The following is a 17816-nucleotide window of genomic DNA, read 5'->3' on the forward strand; positions in this document are numbered from 1 at the left end:
GCCACGCATGACCTGAAATCTACGTGCCTGCTAAGGTACTGCGCAGCCTGTGACGACACACGTTAGACCCGTCGTAGGACCTGCGCATCATCTCTACGGCGAAGCTCTTTGGGAAACGCGGCCATTTTCAATTATAAATGGCACCATTTGAACAGGCTTGTCGGTCCCAGGGGCCCAGGGGCCTGAAAGTCAGAGGGGGCTTCTAGAGTAGCTCTGTTCTAGAGCCTGAATTTCAGAAGTGGAACCAAACATTCCACAAACAGCAGAACTGGATCTAGGCTGTTTTACAACTTGTGTCTGACACTGTAGTATGACAAAGTAGGGCATTTATTTACACACAAAAAAAAGTGAAATATGGAGATGGGAGGTTTCTGCCTGACAGCAATAGGACACCTCCCACAGGATGCTATAAGGTGATGTGAGATCCTAACAGACCACACACGGAACAAGACACTTCTTTGGCTGACGTCTCTTCAACACTTTGAAACGGGTAGCTTTTCTTTTCTCTCTTTATCTGTAGACAGTCACAAATAAATCCTGCACACTGTCTTCTCTTACAGCAGTAGTTTATTGCAACGTTGCGGTCTAAACGACCTTCATCAGGTATCATCAGGGATACTTGATGAAGGTAGTTTAGACCAAAGCGTTATAATAAACTACTGCTGTAAGTGAAGACAGTGTGCACTGTGCAGGATTTTTTTCATGACACGCAAATGTGAAATGAAAAGTTGTGTCCTACACATTTCAGTCATTTTTTTTTTTTTTATATATAAGTGATAAATATTGTATAGTGGACTTGTTATCAGGATAACATGGTATTTACATAACTCGTTTTTAAGTCATTATAAATGGTAATAGTCTTATTTACCTAAAGGATAATAATACATGTAGGTAGAAATTAAGAAATGGTGTAATAAAACAAAGTATGTACCTGTTTTCTTTTTTAGGACAAATGAGATTATAACATGGATTTGTCTGGTCGAAACGTCTCTTTGGGGCAGGACAATGAGGAGTATGTTTATTATGATTATTCTGATTATGATATCAATGACAAGGATGAACAACTAAAAACATCTGTCAAGATCGTGTGCCTCGTCATTTACAGCCTGGTCTTTGTGCTTGGCGTGTTGGGGAACGGTGTTGTCATCTGGGTGACGGGCTTCAAAATGAAGAAAACCATCAACACCGTTTGGTACCTCAACCTCGCTGTGGCCGACTTCCTCTTCACAGCGATCCTGCCCCTGAGAATCACAGAAAGCGCTCTGGACGGCTTCTGGCCTTTTGGTGAATTCATGTGCAAACTGGACAGCACCGTTCTCTTCCTGATCATGTATGCCAGCATCTACATTCTGATGGTCATCAGTGTTGACAGATATGTTTGTGTGGTGTGGCCAGTGTGGGCCAGGAACCACCGCAGCGTCAGAAAGGCGTCTTGTGTGAGTCTGGGTGTCTGGGTACAGGCCTTGGCTCTCAGCTCCCCATACTTCATCTTTAAGGACACACGCGCCTCCCCTTTAGACAACACCATTATGTGCCGCACCAACTTTGCACTCACCGATAATATCGCCACTACATCCGCAGAGTTATCGTTGGAGAAGTTTCGACTTGGGGCCATGACCATCACTCGCTTCCTCATGGGATTCGTGGTCCCTTTCACAGTCATCGTCTTCTGCTATTCTGTCATCATCCACCGGATCAGGAGGAATCGCTCGCTGGCCAGCCAATCAGGTCGTCCCTTCAAAATCATAGCAGCTGTTATCACCACATTTTTCCTGTGCTGGTCCCTGTGGCAGTTCACCCTGCCACTGACACTGCATAACCACGCCAACACTACACAATACACCATTTACACAATAGCCAGGTAGCTACAGGATAGTTTGGTGGGTGCACACACTAAACTCCATTTAACAGCTTTTAGTATGTTTCCTGTATTGTATTGTTTTCACTTATGATCTAAATGATTTCACACAACACAGGGTTAAAGGGTAAAATTGTTCTTTATTTTTAAGTTGCAGGGAATGTTCTTTTGGCAAATGTTTGACTGTTCTTTTCTTTCTCTTACCACAGTGCTTCCTGGTTCTGGGCAGTGACGAAGGACCCGAGTGTAGCTGCAGGCAGCCTTTTATAGTGCCTGTCTGTTTGTAGTGAGCATGCTCAGTCCATACCTGCTGTACCATACCAACTGGGGGTTTGAGTAAAATGTGGTATTCTAATTGTTTTATGGATTATTAGTACTGTGGGAAATGTGCTAATGTGAGGACACTTTAAACGTGTTAAATTGTGAAGTATAATGTCTTTAGACATGGAGGAAATAACTGGTTTTGGGTAAATTGAATTAATCAATTTAGGATTGGTATGGTCCAGTGGGAGGGGCTTAGCCTTTAAAGAAGGGTGCCTACCACTGCCCAGGCAGTCAGTGAAGGGCTGCAGTAGGGAGCAGACCTATAGCCAATCTGGCCAGTATTGTGTTTCTGTTTGTTTGTATTCCCTGGGACTTCTTTTTCTAAAAAAAAGGTGAATAAAAAAACCACTTGTTTGCATCTAAGGACTGCGTTGCTTCCAGTGTTTCCGCCATATTCTACCCACACTGGGACGAAATGTGACATTTGGTGGCAGTGGTGGGATATGGCCACCCGGAAAAAGGTCCCCGTGGGGGGAAAGAGAATTCAAACAAGAAGCAAAACATCAAAACCGGAGCCTGAGGCGGCAGAGGAGCAGGAATGGGAGGAGGAGGATGAAGGCCCATCACCTCACCATCGGCCGTCATCTCCCCGTCGCCGAGCGGTACCGGCCCAGCAGGAGGTTGTTCATCTGCTGCGGCGGTTCATGGGTTCGCAGAGGGACCGAGAAGCCCTGTTGGTGGGGGAAATGCGTGGCATACGTGAGGCCATCCAAGCTGCTAGGCAGCCGCCAGCAGCACCACCAGCACCGCAGCAGGAGCCACCAGCAGCACCACCAGCACCACCAGCACCGCAACAGGAGCCGCCAGCAGCACCACCAGCACCGCAGCAGGAGCCGCCAGCAGTACCACCGGTACCACAGCAGCAACCACCAGCACGACGTAAGGATCCCAAGATGATTCCATTTCAAGCAGATGAGGACATGGAGAATTACCTCCTCCGATTTGAACGAATTGCGAAGACTTGGGCGTGGCCAGATGTTGAGTGGGCTTGCAGGCTGGTGCCTTTGCTGACGGGAAAGGCATTGGAGGCTTATTCTGCCATGGACGAGGAGCGTTCCGACTCCTATCCGGACCTGAAGGAAGCCTTGTTGGAGAAGTTCGATATCTCAGCAGAGACGTATCGCCGGCGTTTTCGAGACACTTCGCTCCCCCACGGTGAATCCCCCAACGAAACCTACCAGCGCTTGAAAGGATTTTATCGTCGGTGGATGAAGCCTGACCAGTGCAGCGTGGAGGACATCGGGGAAACCATCGTGTTGGAGCAGATGCTGCGCGTCTTTCCACCTGACATCCGCACCTGGGTCAAGGAGCGTGAGCCCCCCACCGGTGTGGAAGCAGCCAAACTTGCAACCCAGTACGTCAACGCCCGGAAAACACCAGCTGCCAGGCCACCACAACGTCCGCCCAACCGAGGCCAAAGCGACCACCGGCAAGAAGGGCCGAAGGGTAACTATGGGACTCAGGGGAATGTGGGGTTTGGTAGAAACAGGCAGCAGGCTAGTAGCAGGGAAATCATCTGTTACTATTGCCAGCAGCCTGGCCACAAGGCCTCAGACTGCCCACTTAAGAAACCGAAACTGTCTAGTTACTGTTATGTGCCCCGCCAGGCGGTGTCTAGAGAATTACGCACCATGAAGTCAGAAGATGCCTCATTTCAACCAGTGACTGTTAATGGGATACAAATGTTAGCATTGTTGGATAGCGGAAGTTCTATGTCTTTGATTAAGAAATGCTATCTGCCTGACAGTGGTATTGACTATGGGAACAAAACTGACATTGAATGTGTGCACGGGGATCAGAAACCATACCCCACCTCTGAGGTTACCATTGGTGTAGATGGGCAGGCATTTTTGCTACAGGTGGGGGTTATTGACCACTTATCTGTTGATTGTATCCTGGGGAGGGATTTGCCAATTTTGCGGGATCTAATTGCAGCGCACGAACAGAAAATTGAAATGTGTGCTGTGGTCACAAGGTCCCAGGTTAAAGCTGGCCTGGAGCCCCTCCCAGATCTTGATGGTGATCTGTGTGAGGGTGGTTCCAAAGGCCCAAGAAAACCACGGCGTCAACGCCGCATTGAGAAAATGGAAGGAACCTTCCATAAGGCAGAGAGTCTAGAGACCTATCCTGAGCCTTTAAGTGTCAATTGGGACATTCCAAATGACATACGCCAATTGCAAATGTCTGATCCTTCTCTGTCTTTCTTGTACAAGCAGGTTGAGGATGGGGAGGGAAACAAACTCTCTGGTCCACATTTCATGGTTGATAATGACATTCTGTATGTAATGGGGGATGCAGGTAAACGCCTAGTTGTACCAACCAGTTGTAGGTCCCTTGTTTTACATCTGGCACATACAGTACCATGGGCAGGTCATCTAGGGCAGCAGAAAACATACATGAGGTTGGGGTCACGGTTTTACTGGCCTACTATGTATACTGATGTTAAGCATTTCTGCACCACATGCCCAGAGTGTCAAATCACCACACACAGCAAACCCAAACAGGTTCCATTACACCCATTACCGATCATCAGTACCCCTTTCCGGCGCATAGCCATGGATGTGGTTGGTCCCCTGGAGAAGAGCAGCTCTGGTTACCAGTACATACTCGTCATCTGTGACTATGCCACTCGATTCCCAGAAGCTTTTCCTCTCCGCAGCATAAAGACACCAAAGATAATCGGTGCACTTGTCCAGCTTTTCTCCCGTGTAGGGGTCCCTGAGGAGATCCTTACTGACCAAGGTACCAACTTCACTTCTGGCCTGATGAAACAGCTGCAGAAGGAACTGGGCATCAGAGGCATTCGAACCACTCCATACCATCCCGAGACTGATGGGTTGGTCGAGAGATTCAACCAAACCTTGAAACAGATGTTGCGTAAGTTTGTCTCTGATACCGGCCGAGACTGGGATAAGTGGTTACCATTTGTCTTGTTTGCCTACAGGGAGGTGCCACAAGCATCAACTGGATTTTCCCCCTTCGAGCTGCTTTATGGATGGCCGGTGCAGGGACCACTGGATCTCTTGAGGAAGGAGTGGGAGACATCCAAAACCCCAGCGCCGGACGGAATCCTGTCCTACGTGCTCCAAATGCGTGACCGCCTGGAGAAGTACCGGGAGGAGGCAAAAGATAACCTGGAGAGGGCGCAGCAGAAGCAGAAGTGCTGGTATGACAAAAGGGCTCGACAGAGGGAGCTAAAACCTGGTCAGAAAGTCCTACTCTTACTACCAACGTGCAGTAACAAACTGCTGGCAAAATGGCAGGGGCCCTATCCGGTGCTGAAGAAGATGGGACCAGTGACGTACGAGGTGGCTCATGCCGACAAGGGGAAAGCAACCCAGGTCTACCATATCAACCTCCTCAAAGAGTGGAAGGAGCGTGAGGTTCCATCTGCTGAAGTGTTACTGGTGCGTCAGGTCCAGGAGGAAGATGGTGAGTCTGACTCAAACCTACAGCAACTCCTCCAGCCGAAAACTCTTCACCTGGAGCACCTGCCATCCCAACAGCAACAGGCGTTACAGAGGCTTCTGTGGGAGATGCCTGGGCTGTTCCGAGAGGGTCCAGGGCGAACCCCGTTGTCCCAGCACACCATCCGCCTAAAGGAAGCAGTTTCTCCCATTCGCCAGAGGCCATACCGGATCCCAGAAAGGCTTGGAGTGTCTCTTAAGGAGGAGATCCAGAAGATGATTGACCTGGGGGTAATCGAGCCATCTGAGAGTGAGTGGTCCAGTCCCATGGTGATGGTGCCTAAGAAGGATGGTTCTCAACGACTATGTATTGACTTCAGAAAAGTCAATGCTGTCTCCTGCTTTGACGCATATCCCATGCCTCGAATCGATGACCTGGTGGAGCGTGTTGGAAATGCCAAGTACATAACCACCCTGGACCTTTGCAAAGGTTATTGGCAGATTCCACTGGAGGAGACATCAAAGCAGTACACTGCATTCCGCACACCATCTGGACTGTACCAATTCACAGTAATGCCATTAGGACTTCATGGAGCGCCTGCAACGTTCCAGAGGTTGATGGACAAAGTCCTCAGAGGTTTGGAAGCCTTCAGCGCTGCTTACCTGGATGACGTGGTCATCTTCAGCTACTCCTGGGAGGACCATCTCCAACACCTGCGACAGATCCTGACGAGCATCGAAAGAGCAGGTTTGACCCTCAATGCTCAAAAGTGTGAGTGGGCCAAGAGTGAGGTCCAGTATCTCGGATTCCAGTTGGGAGGGGGATACATTCGCCCTCTCGTGGACAAAGTCGAAGCCATCCGCAATGCAGAGCGCCCACGCACCAAACGACAGGTGAGGTCTCTGTTAGGCCTTATAGGATGGTACAGCAACTTTCTCCCCCACTACTCCACTCTTGCCACCCCTCTAACTAACCTAACTCAGAAAGCAGCACCCAACCCCATTAAGTGGTCCCCAGAATGTGAGCAGTCATTTGCTGCTCTCAAGAATGCAATGTGTTCATCTCCTGTCCTCTGTAGTCCTGATTTTCAGAAGCGCTTCGTAGTCCAGACGGATGCTTCGGATGTTGGGCTTGGAGCCGTTTTGCTACAAGGGGATGAGGGAAAGGAGAGACCCGTGTTGTATCTAAGTCGTAAGTTGGAACCCAGGGAGACCAGGTATTCAACGATTGAGAAGGAGGGCTTAGCCATCAAATGGGCATTGGAAAGTCTGCGCTATTACCTCCTTGGAAGGGAGTTTGATGTTGAAACAGACCACAAAGCTCTGTCTTGGATCAACACAATGAAGGATCGCAATGCTAGGATCACCAGATGGTACCTTGATTTACAACCCTTCAGTTTCAGGATTCGGCACAAAGCTGGCAAGAACAACCTATTGGCGGACTACCTGTCCAGGTTTACCACCACGGCTGCGCCAGGAGAGGGGGGAGGTAATGTGGCAGTTCACCCTGCCACTGACACTGCATAACCACGCCAACACTACACAATACACCATTTACACAATAGCCAGGTAGCATACAGGATAGTTTGGTGGGTGCACACACTAAACTCCATTTAACAGCTTTTAGTATGTTTCCTGTATTGTATTGTTTTCACTTATGATCTAAATGATTTCACACAACACAGGGTTAAAGGGTAAAATTGTTCTTTATTTTTAAGTTGCAGGGAATGTTCTTTTGGCAAATGTTTGACTGTTCTTTTCTTTCTCTTACCACAGTGTTTCCTGGTTCTGGGCAGTGACGAAGGACCCGAGTGTAGCTGCAGGCAGCCTTTTATAGTGCCTGTCTGTTTGTAGTGAGCATGCTCAGTCCATACCTGCTGTACCATACCAACTGGGGGTTTGAGTAAAATGTGGTATTCTAATTGTTTTATGGATTATTAGTACTGTGGGAAATGTGCTAATGTGAGGACACTTTAAACGTGTTAAATTGTGAAGTATAATGTCTTTAGACATGGAGGAAATAACTGGTTTTGGGTAAATTGAATTAATCAATTTAGGATTGGTATGGTCCAGTGGGAGGGGCTTAGCCTTTAAAGAAGGGTGCCTACCACTGCCCAGGCAGTCAGTGAAGGGCTGCAGTAGGGAGCAGACCTATAGCCAATCTGGCCAGTATTGTGTTTCTGTTTGTTTGTATTCCCTGGGACTTCTTTTTCTAAAAAAAAGGTGAATAAAAAAAACACTTGTTTGCATCTAAGGACTGCGTTGCTTCCAGTGTTTCCGCCATATTCTACCCACACTGGGACGAAGTGTGACATTTGGTGGCAGTGGTGGGATATGGCCACCCGGAAAAAGGTCCCCGTGGGGGGAAAGAGAATTCAAACAAGAAGCAAAACATCAAAACCGGAGCCTGAGGCGGCAGAGGAGCAGGAATAGGAGGAGGAGGATGAAGGCCCATCACCTCACCATCGGCCGTCATCTCCCCGTCGCCGAGCGGTACCGGCCCAGCAGGAGGTTGTTCATCTGCTGCGGCGGTTCATGGGTTCGCAGAGGGACCGAGAAGCCCTGTTGGTGGGGGAAATGCGTGGCATACGTGAGGCCATCCAAGCTGCTAGGCAGCCGCCAGCAGCACCACCAGCACCGCAGCAGGAGCCACCAGCAGCACCACCAGCACCACCAGCACCGCAACAGGAGCCGCCAGCAGCACCACCAGCACCGCAGCAGGAGCCGCCAGCAGTACCACCGGTACCACAGCAGCAACCACCAGCACGACGTAAGGATCCCAAGATGATTCCATTTCAAGCAGATGAGGACATGGAGAATTACCTCCTCCGATTTGAACGAATTGCGAAGACTTGGGCGTGGCCAGATGTTGAGTGGGCTTGCAGGCTGGTGCCTTTGCTGACGGGAAAGGCATTGGAGGCTTATTCTGCCATGGACGAGGAGCGTTCCGACTCCTATCCGGACCTGAAGGAAGCCTTGTTGGAGAAGTTCGATATCTCAGCAGAGACGTATCGCCGGCGTTTTCGAGACACTTCGCTCCCCCACGGTGAATCCCCCAACGAAACCTACCAGCGCTTGAAAGGATTTTATCGTCGGTGGATGAAGCCTGACCAGTGCAGCGTGGAGGACATCGGGGAAACCATCGTGTTGGAGCAGATGTTGCGCGTCTTTCCACCTGACATCCGCACCTGGGTCAAGGAGCGTGAGCCCCCCACCGGTGTGGAAGCAGCCAAACTTGCAACCCAGTACGTCAACGCCCGGAAAACACCAGCTGCCAGGCCACCACAACGTCCGCCCAACCGAGGCCAAAGCGACCACCGGCAAGAAGGGCCGAAGGGTAACTATGGGACTCAGGGGAATGTGGGGTTTGGTAGAAACAGGCAGCAGGCTAGTAGCAGGGAAATCATCTGTTACTATTGCCAGCAGCCTGGCCACAAGGCCTCAGACTGCCCACTTAAGAAACCGAAACTGTCTGGTTACTGTTATGTGCCCCGCCAGGCGGTGTCTAGAGAATTACGCACCATGAAGTCAGAAGATGCCTCATTTCAACCAGTGACTGTTAATGGGATACAAATGTTAGCATTGTTGGATAGCGGAAGTTCTATGTCTTTGATTAAGAAATGCTATCTGCCTGACAGTGGTATTGACTATGGGAACAAAACTGACATTGAATGTGTGCACGGGGATCAGAAACCATACCCCACCTCTGAGGTTACCATTGGTGTAGATGGGCAGGCATTTTTGCTACAGGTGGGGGTTATTGACCACTTATCTGTTGATTGTATCCTGGGGAGGGATTTGCCAATTTTGCGGGATCTAATTGCAGCGCACGAACAGAAAATTGAAATGTGTGCTGTGGTCACAAGGTCCCAGGTTAAAGCTGGCCTGGAGCCCCTCCCAGATCTTGATGGTGATCTGTGTGAGGGTGGTTCCAAAGGCCCAAGAAAACCACGGCGTCAACGCCGCATTGAGAAAATGGAAGGAACCTTCCATAAGGCAGAGAGTCTAGAGACCTATCCTGAGCCTTTAAGTGTCAATTGGGACATTCCAAATGACATACGCCAATTGCAAATGTCTGATCCTTCTCTGTCTTTCTTGTACAAGCAGGTTGAGGATGGGGAGGGAAACAAACTCTCTGGTCCACATTTCATGGTTGATAATGACATTCTGTATGTAATGGGGGATGCAGGTAAACGCCTAGTTGTACCAACCAGTTGTAGGTCCCTTGTTTTACATCTGGCACATACAGTACCATGGGCAGGTCATCTAGGGCAGCAGAAAACATACATGAGGTTGGGGTCACGGTTTTACTGGCCTACTATGTATACTGATGTTAAGCATTTCTGCACCACATGCCCAGAGTGTCAAATCACCACACACAGCAAACCCAAACAGGTTCCATTACACCCATTACCGATCATCAGTACCCCTTTCCGGCGCATAGCCATGGATGTGGTTGGTCCCCTGGAGAAGAGCAGCTCTGGTTACCAGTACATACTCGTCATCTGTGACTATGCCACTCGATTCCCAGAAGCTTTTCCTCTCCGCAGCATAAAGACACCAAAGATAATCGGTGCACTTGTCCAGCTTTTCTCCCGTGTAGGGGTCCCTGAGGAGATCCTTACTGACCAAGGTACCAACTTCACTTCTGGCCTGATGAAACAGCTGCAGAAGGAACTGGGCATCAGAGGCATTCGAACCACTCCATACCATCCCGAGACTGATGGGTTGGTCGAGAGATTCAACCAAACCTTGAAACAGATGTTGCGTAAGTTTGTCTCTGATACCGGCCGAGACTGGGATAAGTGGTTACCATTTGTCTTGTTTGCCTACAGGGAGGTGCCACAAGCATCAACTGGATTTTCCCCCTTCGAGCTGCTTTATGGATGGCCGGTGCAGGGACCACTGGATCTCTTGAGGAAGGAGTGGGAGACATCCAAAACCCCAGCGCCGGACGGAATCCTGTCCTACGTGCTCCAAATGCGTGACCGCCTGGAGAAGTACCGGGAGGAGGCAAAAGATAACCTGGAGAGGGCGCAGCAGAAGCAGAAGTGCTGGTATGACAAAAGGGCTCGACAGAGGGAGCTAAAACCTGGTCAGAAAGTCCTACTCTTACTACCAACGTGCAGTAACAAACTGCTGGCAAAATGGCAGGGGCCCTATCCGGTGCTGAAGAAGATGGGACCAGTGACGTACGAGGTGGCTCATGCCGACAAGGGGAAAGCAACCCAGGTCTACCATATCAACCTCCTCAAAGAGTGGAAGGAGCGTGAGGTTCCATCTGCTGAAGTGTTACTGGTGCGTCAGGTCCAGGAGGAAGATGGTGAGTCTGACTCAAACCTACAGCAACTCCTCCAGCCGAAAACTCTTCACCTGGAGCACCTGCCATCCCAACAGCAACAGGCGTTACAGAGGCTTCTGTGGGAGATGCCTGGGCTGTTCCGAGAGGGTCCAGGGCGAACCCCGTTGTCCCAGCACACCATCCGCCTAAAGGAAGCAGTTTCTCCCATTCGCCAGAGGCCATACCGGATCCCAGAAAGGCTTGGAGTGTCTCTTAAGGAGGAGATCCAGAAGATGATTGACCTGGGGGTAATCGAGCCATCTGAGAGTGAGTGGTCCAGTCCCATGGTGATGGTGCCTAAGAAGGATGGTTCTCAACGACTATGTATTGACTTCAGAAAAGTCAATGCTGTCTCCTGCTTTGACGCATATCCCATGCCTCGAATCGATGACCTGGTGGAGCGTGTTGGAAATGCCAAGTACATAACCACCCTGGACCTTTGCAAAGGTTATTGGCAGATTCCACTGGAGGAGACATCAAAGCAGTACACTGCATTCCGCACACCATCTGGACTGTACCAATTCACAGTAATGCCATTTGGACTTCATGGAGCGCCTGCAACGTTCCAGAGGTTGATGGACAAAGTCCTCAGAGGTTTGGAAGCCTTCAGCGCTGCTTACCTGGATGACGTGGTCATCTTCAGCTACTCCTGGGAGGACCATCTCCAACACCTGCGACAGATCCTGACGAGCATCGAAAGAGCAGGTTTGACCCTCAATGCTCAAAAGTGTGAGTGGGCCAAGAGTGAGGTCCAGTATCTCGGATTCCAGTTGGGAGGGGGATACATTCGCCCTCTCGTGGACAAAGTCGAAGCCATCCGCAATGCAGAGCGCCCACGCACCAAACGACAGGTGAGGTCTCTGTTAGGCCTTATAGGATGGTACAGCAACTTTCTCCCCCACTACTCCACTCTTGCCACCCCTCTAACTAACCTAACTCAGAAAGCAGCACCCAACCCCATTAAGTGGTCCCCAGAATGTGAGCAGTCATTTGCTGCTCTCAAGAATGCAATGTGTTCATCTCCTGTCCTCTGTAGTCCTGATTTTCAGAAGCGCTTCGTAGTCCAGACGGATGCTTCGGATGTTGGGCTTGGAGCCGTTTTGCTACAAGGGGATGAGGGAAAGGAGAGACCCGTGTTGTATCTAAGTCGTAAGTTGGAACCCAGGGAGACCAGGTATTCAACGATTGAGAAGGAGGGCTTAGCCATCAAATGGGCATTGGAAAGTCTGCGCTATTACCTCCTTGGAAGGGAGTTTGATGTTGAAACAGACCACAAAGCTCTGTCTTGGATCAACACAATGAAGGATCGCAATGCTAGGATCACCAGATGGTACCTTGATTTACAACCCTTCAGTTTCAGGATTCGGCACAAAGCTGGCAAGAACAACCTATTGGCCAGGAACCACCGCAGCGTCAGAAAGGCGTCTTGTGTGAGTCTGGGTGTCTGGGTACAGGCCTTGGCTCTCAGCTCCCCATACTTCATCTTTAAGGACACACGCGCCTCCCCTTTAGACAACACCATTATGTGCCGCACCAACTTTGCACTCACCGATAATATCGTCACTACATCCGCAGAGTTATCGTTGGAGAAGTTTCGACTTGGGGCCATGACCATCACTCGCTTCCTCATGGGATTCGTGGTCCCTTTCACAGTCATCGTCTTCTGCTATTCTGTCATCATCCACCGGATCAGGAGGAATCGCTCGCTGGCCAGCCAATCAGGTCGTCCCTTCAAAATCATAGCAGCTGTTATCACCACATTTTTCCTGTGCTGGTCCCCCTTTCACATCATGCAACAAATTCGGTTGATGGATTTCATGGCGGCAGGGTACACTCAGTACTCTGAAACACTGGAACATGTGAGCATCATAACTTTCTGCCTGGCATATATCAACAGCTGCGTGAACCCGCTGTTGTACGTGTTCATGGGTCAGGATTTCAAGATTGAAGTTAGCAGATCTGTCCTAAAAGTGCTGGAGAACGCCTTCACTGAAGAGCTGCCTCAGACCAACACTTCCACAAACCCAGGGACCACCAGTCAAGAGACTGCCTCGGCTGAGGCACAGGTTTAGGGTTATCCTTGAATAGACTTTAATGTGGCTTTTTTTCTCAGTACGTTCTCAGAGCTTGAAGCAGTTATGAAAAATAACATGTTGAAGTTAAGAGTTTTAAAACCAGTATTGTTTGGAGGATCTCTTTGACATGCTTCTTTAATGGTTGATTTTTGTCCTCCCTGCCCTCCCTCTCCCTGTCCTCCTTCCTTTTTCTTCTTCTCCCTTTCTGAATAACAGCAAAATGATGGAGCTTACGTAAAAAAGAAAATCACCCACTTCTTTACACCTGTAAACCAGAGATGTGACAGTAAAGCTGATTCTTCATTTTCTTGATTCAGGTGTGAGTTTGTAATTGTACACAGTACAAAACACATTTCATTTTATGTTTGTTTATTTGTTTGTTTTGGCCATTGGATTTGTATTTGACAGAAATATGATGATGATGCTGCTGCACACTGCATTTTGCTTTATTTGCAACTACAAAATTGTGTGGTGATCATATTTATAAGGCTTACAGTATATTCTAAATACTACAAATGTGCGCTCCTATGAGGGCAGATCTCCACCAGGCCGGGTTGCCTATACCCAGAGCTGTGTCAGCCATGGGACGCAGCTGTCAGGACATGAGGAAGCTGTGGGCTGGATAGATTTTGTACAACAGATGGTGCAACTGTTTCACTTAACGTTTTGGACTATAAGTCTTGAATTGTAGACAGGGCCAGATCCTGAGTCCATGGGCCTCTGGGCCTGAAACTGTCTCAGGGCCTCCACAACCCCAACACACAAATGCATGCTGGTTCCACAGCTAGAACCAAACTATGCATACATTATGTTTAGAATACATTCACTGGAATTAGAGTGTGGCTCTCAGTAACAGGACGATTGCATTGAAACATCACAGCATGTACAAGCAGCATGTAGTATAAGTAGAGATTTGATAAAGTGCTCGTCCATGCATCATGCAGTGCATTGAGGACACACACACACAGTGTTATGATAAGTTAAAGTGTATAAAGTGCACGTCTATGCAGCATCTCAGTGCATTCAGGATGCAGATAATGTGTATTAATATAACACCTCTCAGCTTAGTTTCCTCAGAACAAACACTGCCCACAGTTTTGTTTCCTTAATTCTAGGTACTAGTAGAACCTTCTTTTTTTCTTTTTCTTTTTTTGTGCCTGTTTTTTCTCTCTGTCTATTTATTGTCTCCGCCAGGCCGAAAAGCATGGCTGAGACTATGTTTTGCACCCTGTCCGTCCGTCCGTGTGTCCGTGTGTCTGTGTGTGTGTCTGTCGCCCTGTCCGTGTGTGGACAGCTAATGTCGTAGCCTGAATGTCAGACTGAAGCTGCGTGGAGCTTCAGGCGATTACAAGGGGATTAGAATGTCCCTAAACCAATTAGAATTGGTTTCGAAAACCAATTAGAATTGGTTTCGAAAACCAATCACAAGGGATCCCCACCCCTACCTCTGATTCTCATTGGACGGTACCTTTTGTACCGAATAAATCCAAGGTTCACATTACAACACCAGACCAAGAGAGGCAGTTCACTCAGAGAGTGGGCGGGGTCTATGGTCTGGAACCAGGCTACTAATCTCTGGCATCGTTGGCTGCACACTCCCTCGACGACCCAAATGTTTCACATGGGCCTGTTATAGCGCCACCAGGAGGACGCTTTTTGCAAAACATTTCTCATCATAGGATAAAGATGATCACTGACAGTATGTTTTAACAGCGGGCGAGTCTCCGGACGGTCGCCGGGCGACATCGTCCAAAAGATAAATAAAATCCATCTTTTGAGATCGACATCGTCCCCCCGCCCACTTCGCCTCATCGCCAGTAGTTGCCGGCTCTCATAGACATATAATGCACTTCCGGAAAATATTATCCTGAATCGCCCGCTGTTAAAACACACCATCAGGATAACTTTGTCCTAAAGGGACATGTGGATCCAAACCATGCCAGGAATTGGAAAATGCCCCCACTGCGTAACAGAGCCACCGGACCCCCTCACTGAAGGGCTACCTTGTGTTCAGGCTGCACCATGCCTACAACTCTATTCTTCCTATGATCTTCCAAACCGAAGAACCAGCCATTGTGTGTGTGTGTGTGTGTGTGTGTGTGTGTGTGTGTGTGTGTGTGTGTGTGTGTGTGTGTGTGTGTGTGTGTGTGTGTGTGTGTGTGTGTGTGTGTGTGTGGTCATCAACTGGTCATCAAATTATTGGCTTAGGAATGCGACAAAAACAAAAAAATATCCATGAATTTAAGTCTCCATGGGGTGACTAATCAGTAGAAAAAAGTCATTTTGGGGGTGAACTATCTCTTTAAGACACTTTAACCCCTAAACAGTAGTACAGTATTAATAGCACCTAATAGGTAAGATGCAAATGCAGAGGCCAAAATTCACGTATGTGCAAATGTACAGAGACAAAAAATACACCAATACCAATGTTGAAATTCTTTATTAGGAGTAACCCCTTGAGATTCAGGATCTCGTTTTCGAGGGGGTCCTAGAGACAGCAGTACAGTATACAGTAACATATAAAAAAAAAAAAAAAACAATAACAAAAAAATGAAGACAAAACATCAACCGGACAACATCAACCGGACAAGAAACAACACATAGGAAACAGAAATAACTTTAGCTGCTGTAAAATAGTGTATTTCACCCAAACTGAAACCAAATTCAGTTTTCATCTCGGAAATACAGGACCTCCTCACATCACTCTGCACCCATCCCCCAACATCCTAATCCTCGGTGACGTGAACATCCACGTACTGTAGACAACCCCTCCTCCCCTTTTGCATCTGAGTTTTTACAACTACTGGACTGCCTTAACCTCTCACAACACATCCATGTCCCCACACACATAAAGGGGCACACATTAGATCTAGTTATCAATGAGTCAGCCTCGGTTAGTAACATACTAGTCTACGAAATGGGCGTGTCCGACCACAAGGTCATTTCCATGGAACTTCCATTTCCACCCTCCCACACTACACCAAACCGAAGCGTGAAATCCACTTCAGAAACTTCAAACACATCAACCCGGACACCTTGACCTTGGACCTCCATCATCTCGCCTCTGCAACCCATTCATCAGCAAATGAATCGGTGGGCTACTACAACCAATCCCTGAGCAGGCTCCTTGACATTCACGCCCATTAAAATCAAGAACAGTCACATTCTCACGTTCAGCTCCATTGTTCACCAGCAAGCTGCGGAAAATGAAGGCTGCTGGGCGTGTCCTGGAACGGCGGCTCAAGACCTCAGGGCTCACGGTTCATAAAATGGCCTACAGGGAACACCAAAAGGACTACACTAACTATACTATACTATACTATACACTTTTCTCAACTATAAATCACTTCCTAAAACCTCAACCCCCTTCAAACAGAACCATCACTGCCGAACAGTGCAACAACTTCATGGTCTTCTTCAGAACCAAAGTTGACACTATCCGTTCCTCCCTCTCCGGCCCCCCCACTCCATCTGCTCCAACTGCCATCCCACAGTCTGGAACCTCCCAGCCTCTCTGTTGCTTTTCTCCCACCACGCAGCAAGAGGTTGAGGACACCATCAGCCGGATGAAGCCTTCCACATGCACCCTGGACATCTTTCCCACAGCAAAAATTCCAGTCTGGTTTCCACTCCGCTCACAGTACCGAAACAGCACTGGTAAGGGTCACCAATGACATCCTCACTGCTTCTGACAATGGCTCCCCCTCCCTCCTCATCCTCCTGGACCTCACTGCAGCTTTTGACACAGTTGATCACACCATCCTCCTCAATCGCCTCCACTCCACCATCAGACTCTGTGACACCTCCCTGGACTGGTTCCGGTCCTACCCGACCGGAAGGACCGAGTGTGTCTCCATGGGAGGTGCTCATTCCCCCACCCAACCCGTAACTTGTGGTGCCCCCCAAGGATCCGTGCTTGGCCCCACCCTATTCACCCTGTATATGCTGTATATATATATATATATATATATATATATATATTTTTTTTTTAATGACGGAGAGCACCGTCAATGGCAGTGAATAGCACCCACTGCTCGTAATGGTTAGGATGGGTAAATGCAGAGGACATATTTCACGAATGTGCAAATGCACAGAGACAAAACAAGAAAGAATGACATAGATGTCATGATGGACGGCGCAGGCCCCCCCCCCCCCCCCCCCCCCCAAAAAAGAAAATAGTTTTGGGGGTCCAAAAGCATGGGATGAAAAAAAAAAAAAAAAAAGGAGGTCCGCGTTCCCCCCCCCCCCCCTTAGGGGTCCCTGGAGACCCTTGGGGGTCCCTGGGGGTGACCTACAGACACGGCGAAGGAAAACTGTAAAGCCACAGCCATGCATGCAAGATGTTGCACATGAACTCTGCAGCCGCACTGAGCAGAGATGCTCATAGGCCTGCGTCCTGCGTCGCTGACGCACAATATTGTGAAAGGACGCATTCATGACACCGTCGTGGCGTCCATGGGACGCACTAGAGTTGTCACCAACAACAGAGAAAAATATAAAAATAAATTTGCGATAAAATTATTAGTGCACGATAAGTATCGGCCCGATAATTATCGGTTCGATATCAGGAATTATGACGTCATCCCGATAAAACCGATAACATTAATAATAGCTCTGATAATATATAATATTTGTCAACTGTGATCTGCATGGACTCTCGGTTAGACACTGTTGTACTGGAGAAGTATAACTCTCGGTTAGACACCGTTGTACTGGAGAAGTATAACTCTCGGTTAGACACCGTTGTACTGGAGAAGTATAACTCTCGGTTAGACACCGTTGTAGTGTTGTGCTAGTGTTGTGCTAGTTAC

At 48.6% G+C, this 17816-nt stretch overlaps 3 protein-coding genes across 3 annotated transcripts in view; all 3 read left to right on the forward strand.

Moving 5' to 3' along the window:
- The window catches only part of LOC311062531 (C-C motif chemokine 4-like), a 405685-nt gene that overhangs the window by 314674 nt on the left and 73195 nt on the right, over positions 1–17816 (forward strand). The gene's annotated exons all lie outside the window — the stretch shown is intronic.
- Positions 1–17816, forward strand: part of LOC311062529 (C-C motif chemokine 14-like) — a 47854-nt gene that overhangs the window by 17381 nt on the left and 12657 nt on the right. The gene's annotated exons all lie outside the window — the stretch shown is intronic.
- LOC311063790 (C3a anaphylatoxin chemotactic receptor-like) lies at positions 966–13275 on the forward strand (the record flags this gene model as incomplete). The annotated part of the gene is made up of 2 exons (XM_084083390.1): positions 966–1454; positions 12385–13275. The coding sequence occupies 2 exons, from the start codon at positions 966–968 to the stop codon at positions 13000–13002; spliced, it is 1107 nt and encodes a 368-aa protein (XP_083939516.1). The 3' UTR covers positions 13003–13275.

The sequence above is a fragment of the Gymnoscopelus microlampas genome (assembly GCF_963454915.1).
Source record: "Gymnoscopelus microlampas genome assembly, chromosome: 16".
Lineage (NCBI taxonomy): Eukaryota > Metazoa > Chordata > Actinopteri > Myctophiformes > Myctophidae > Gymnoscopelus > Gymnoscopelus microlampas.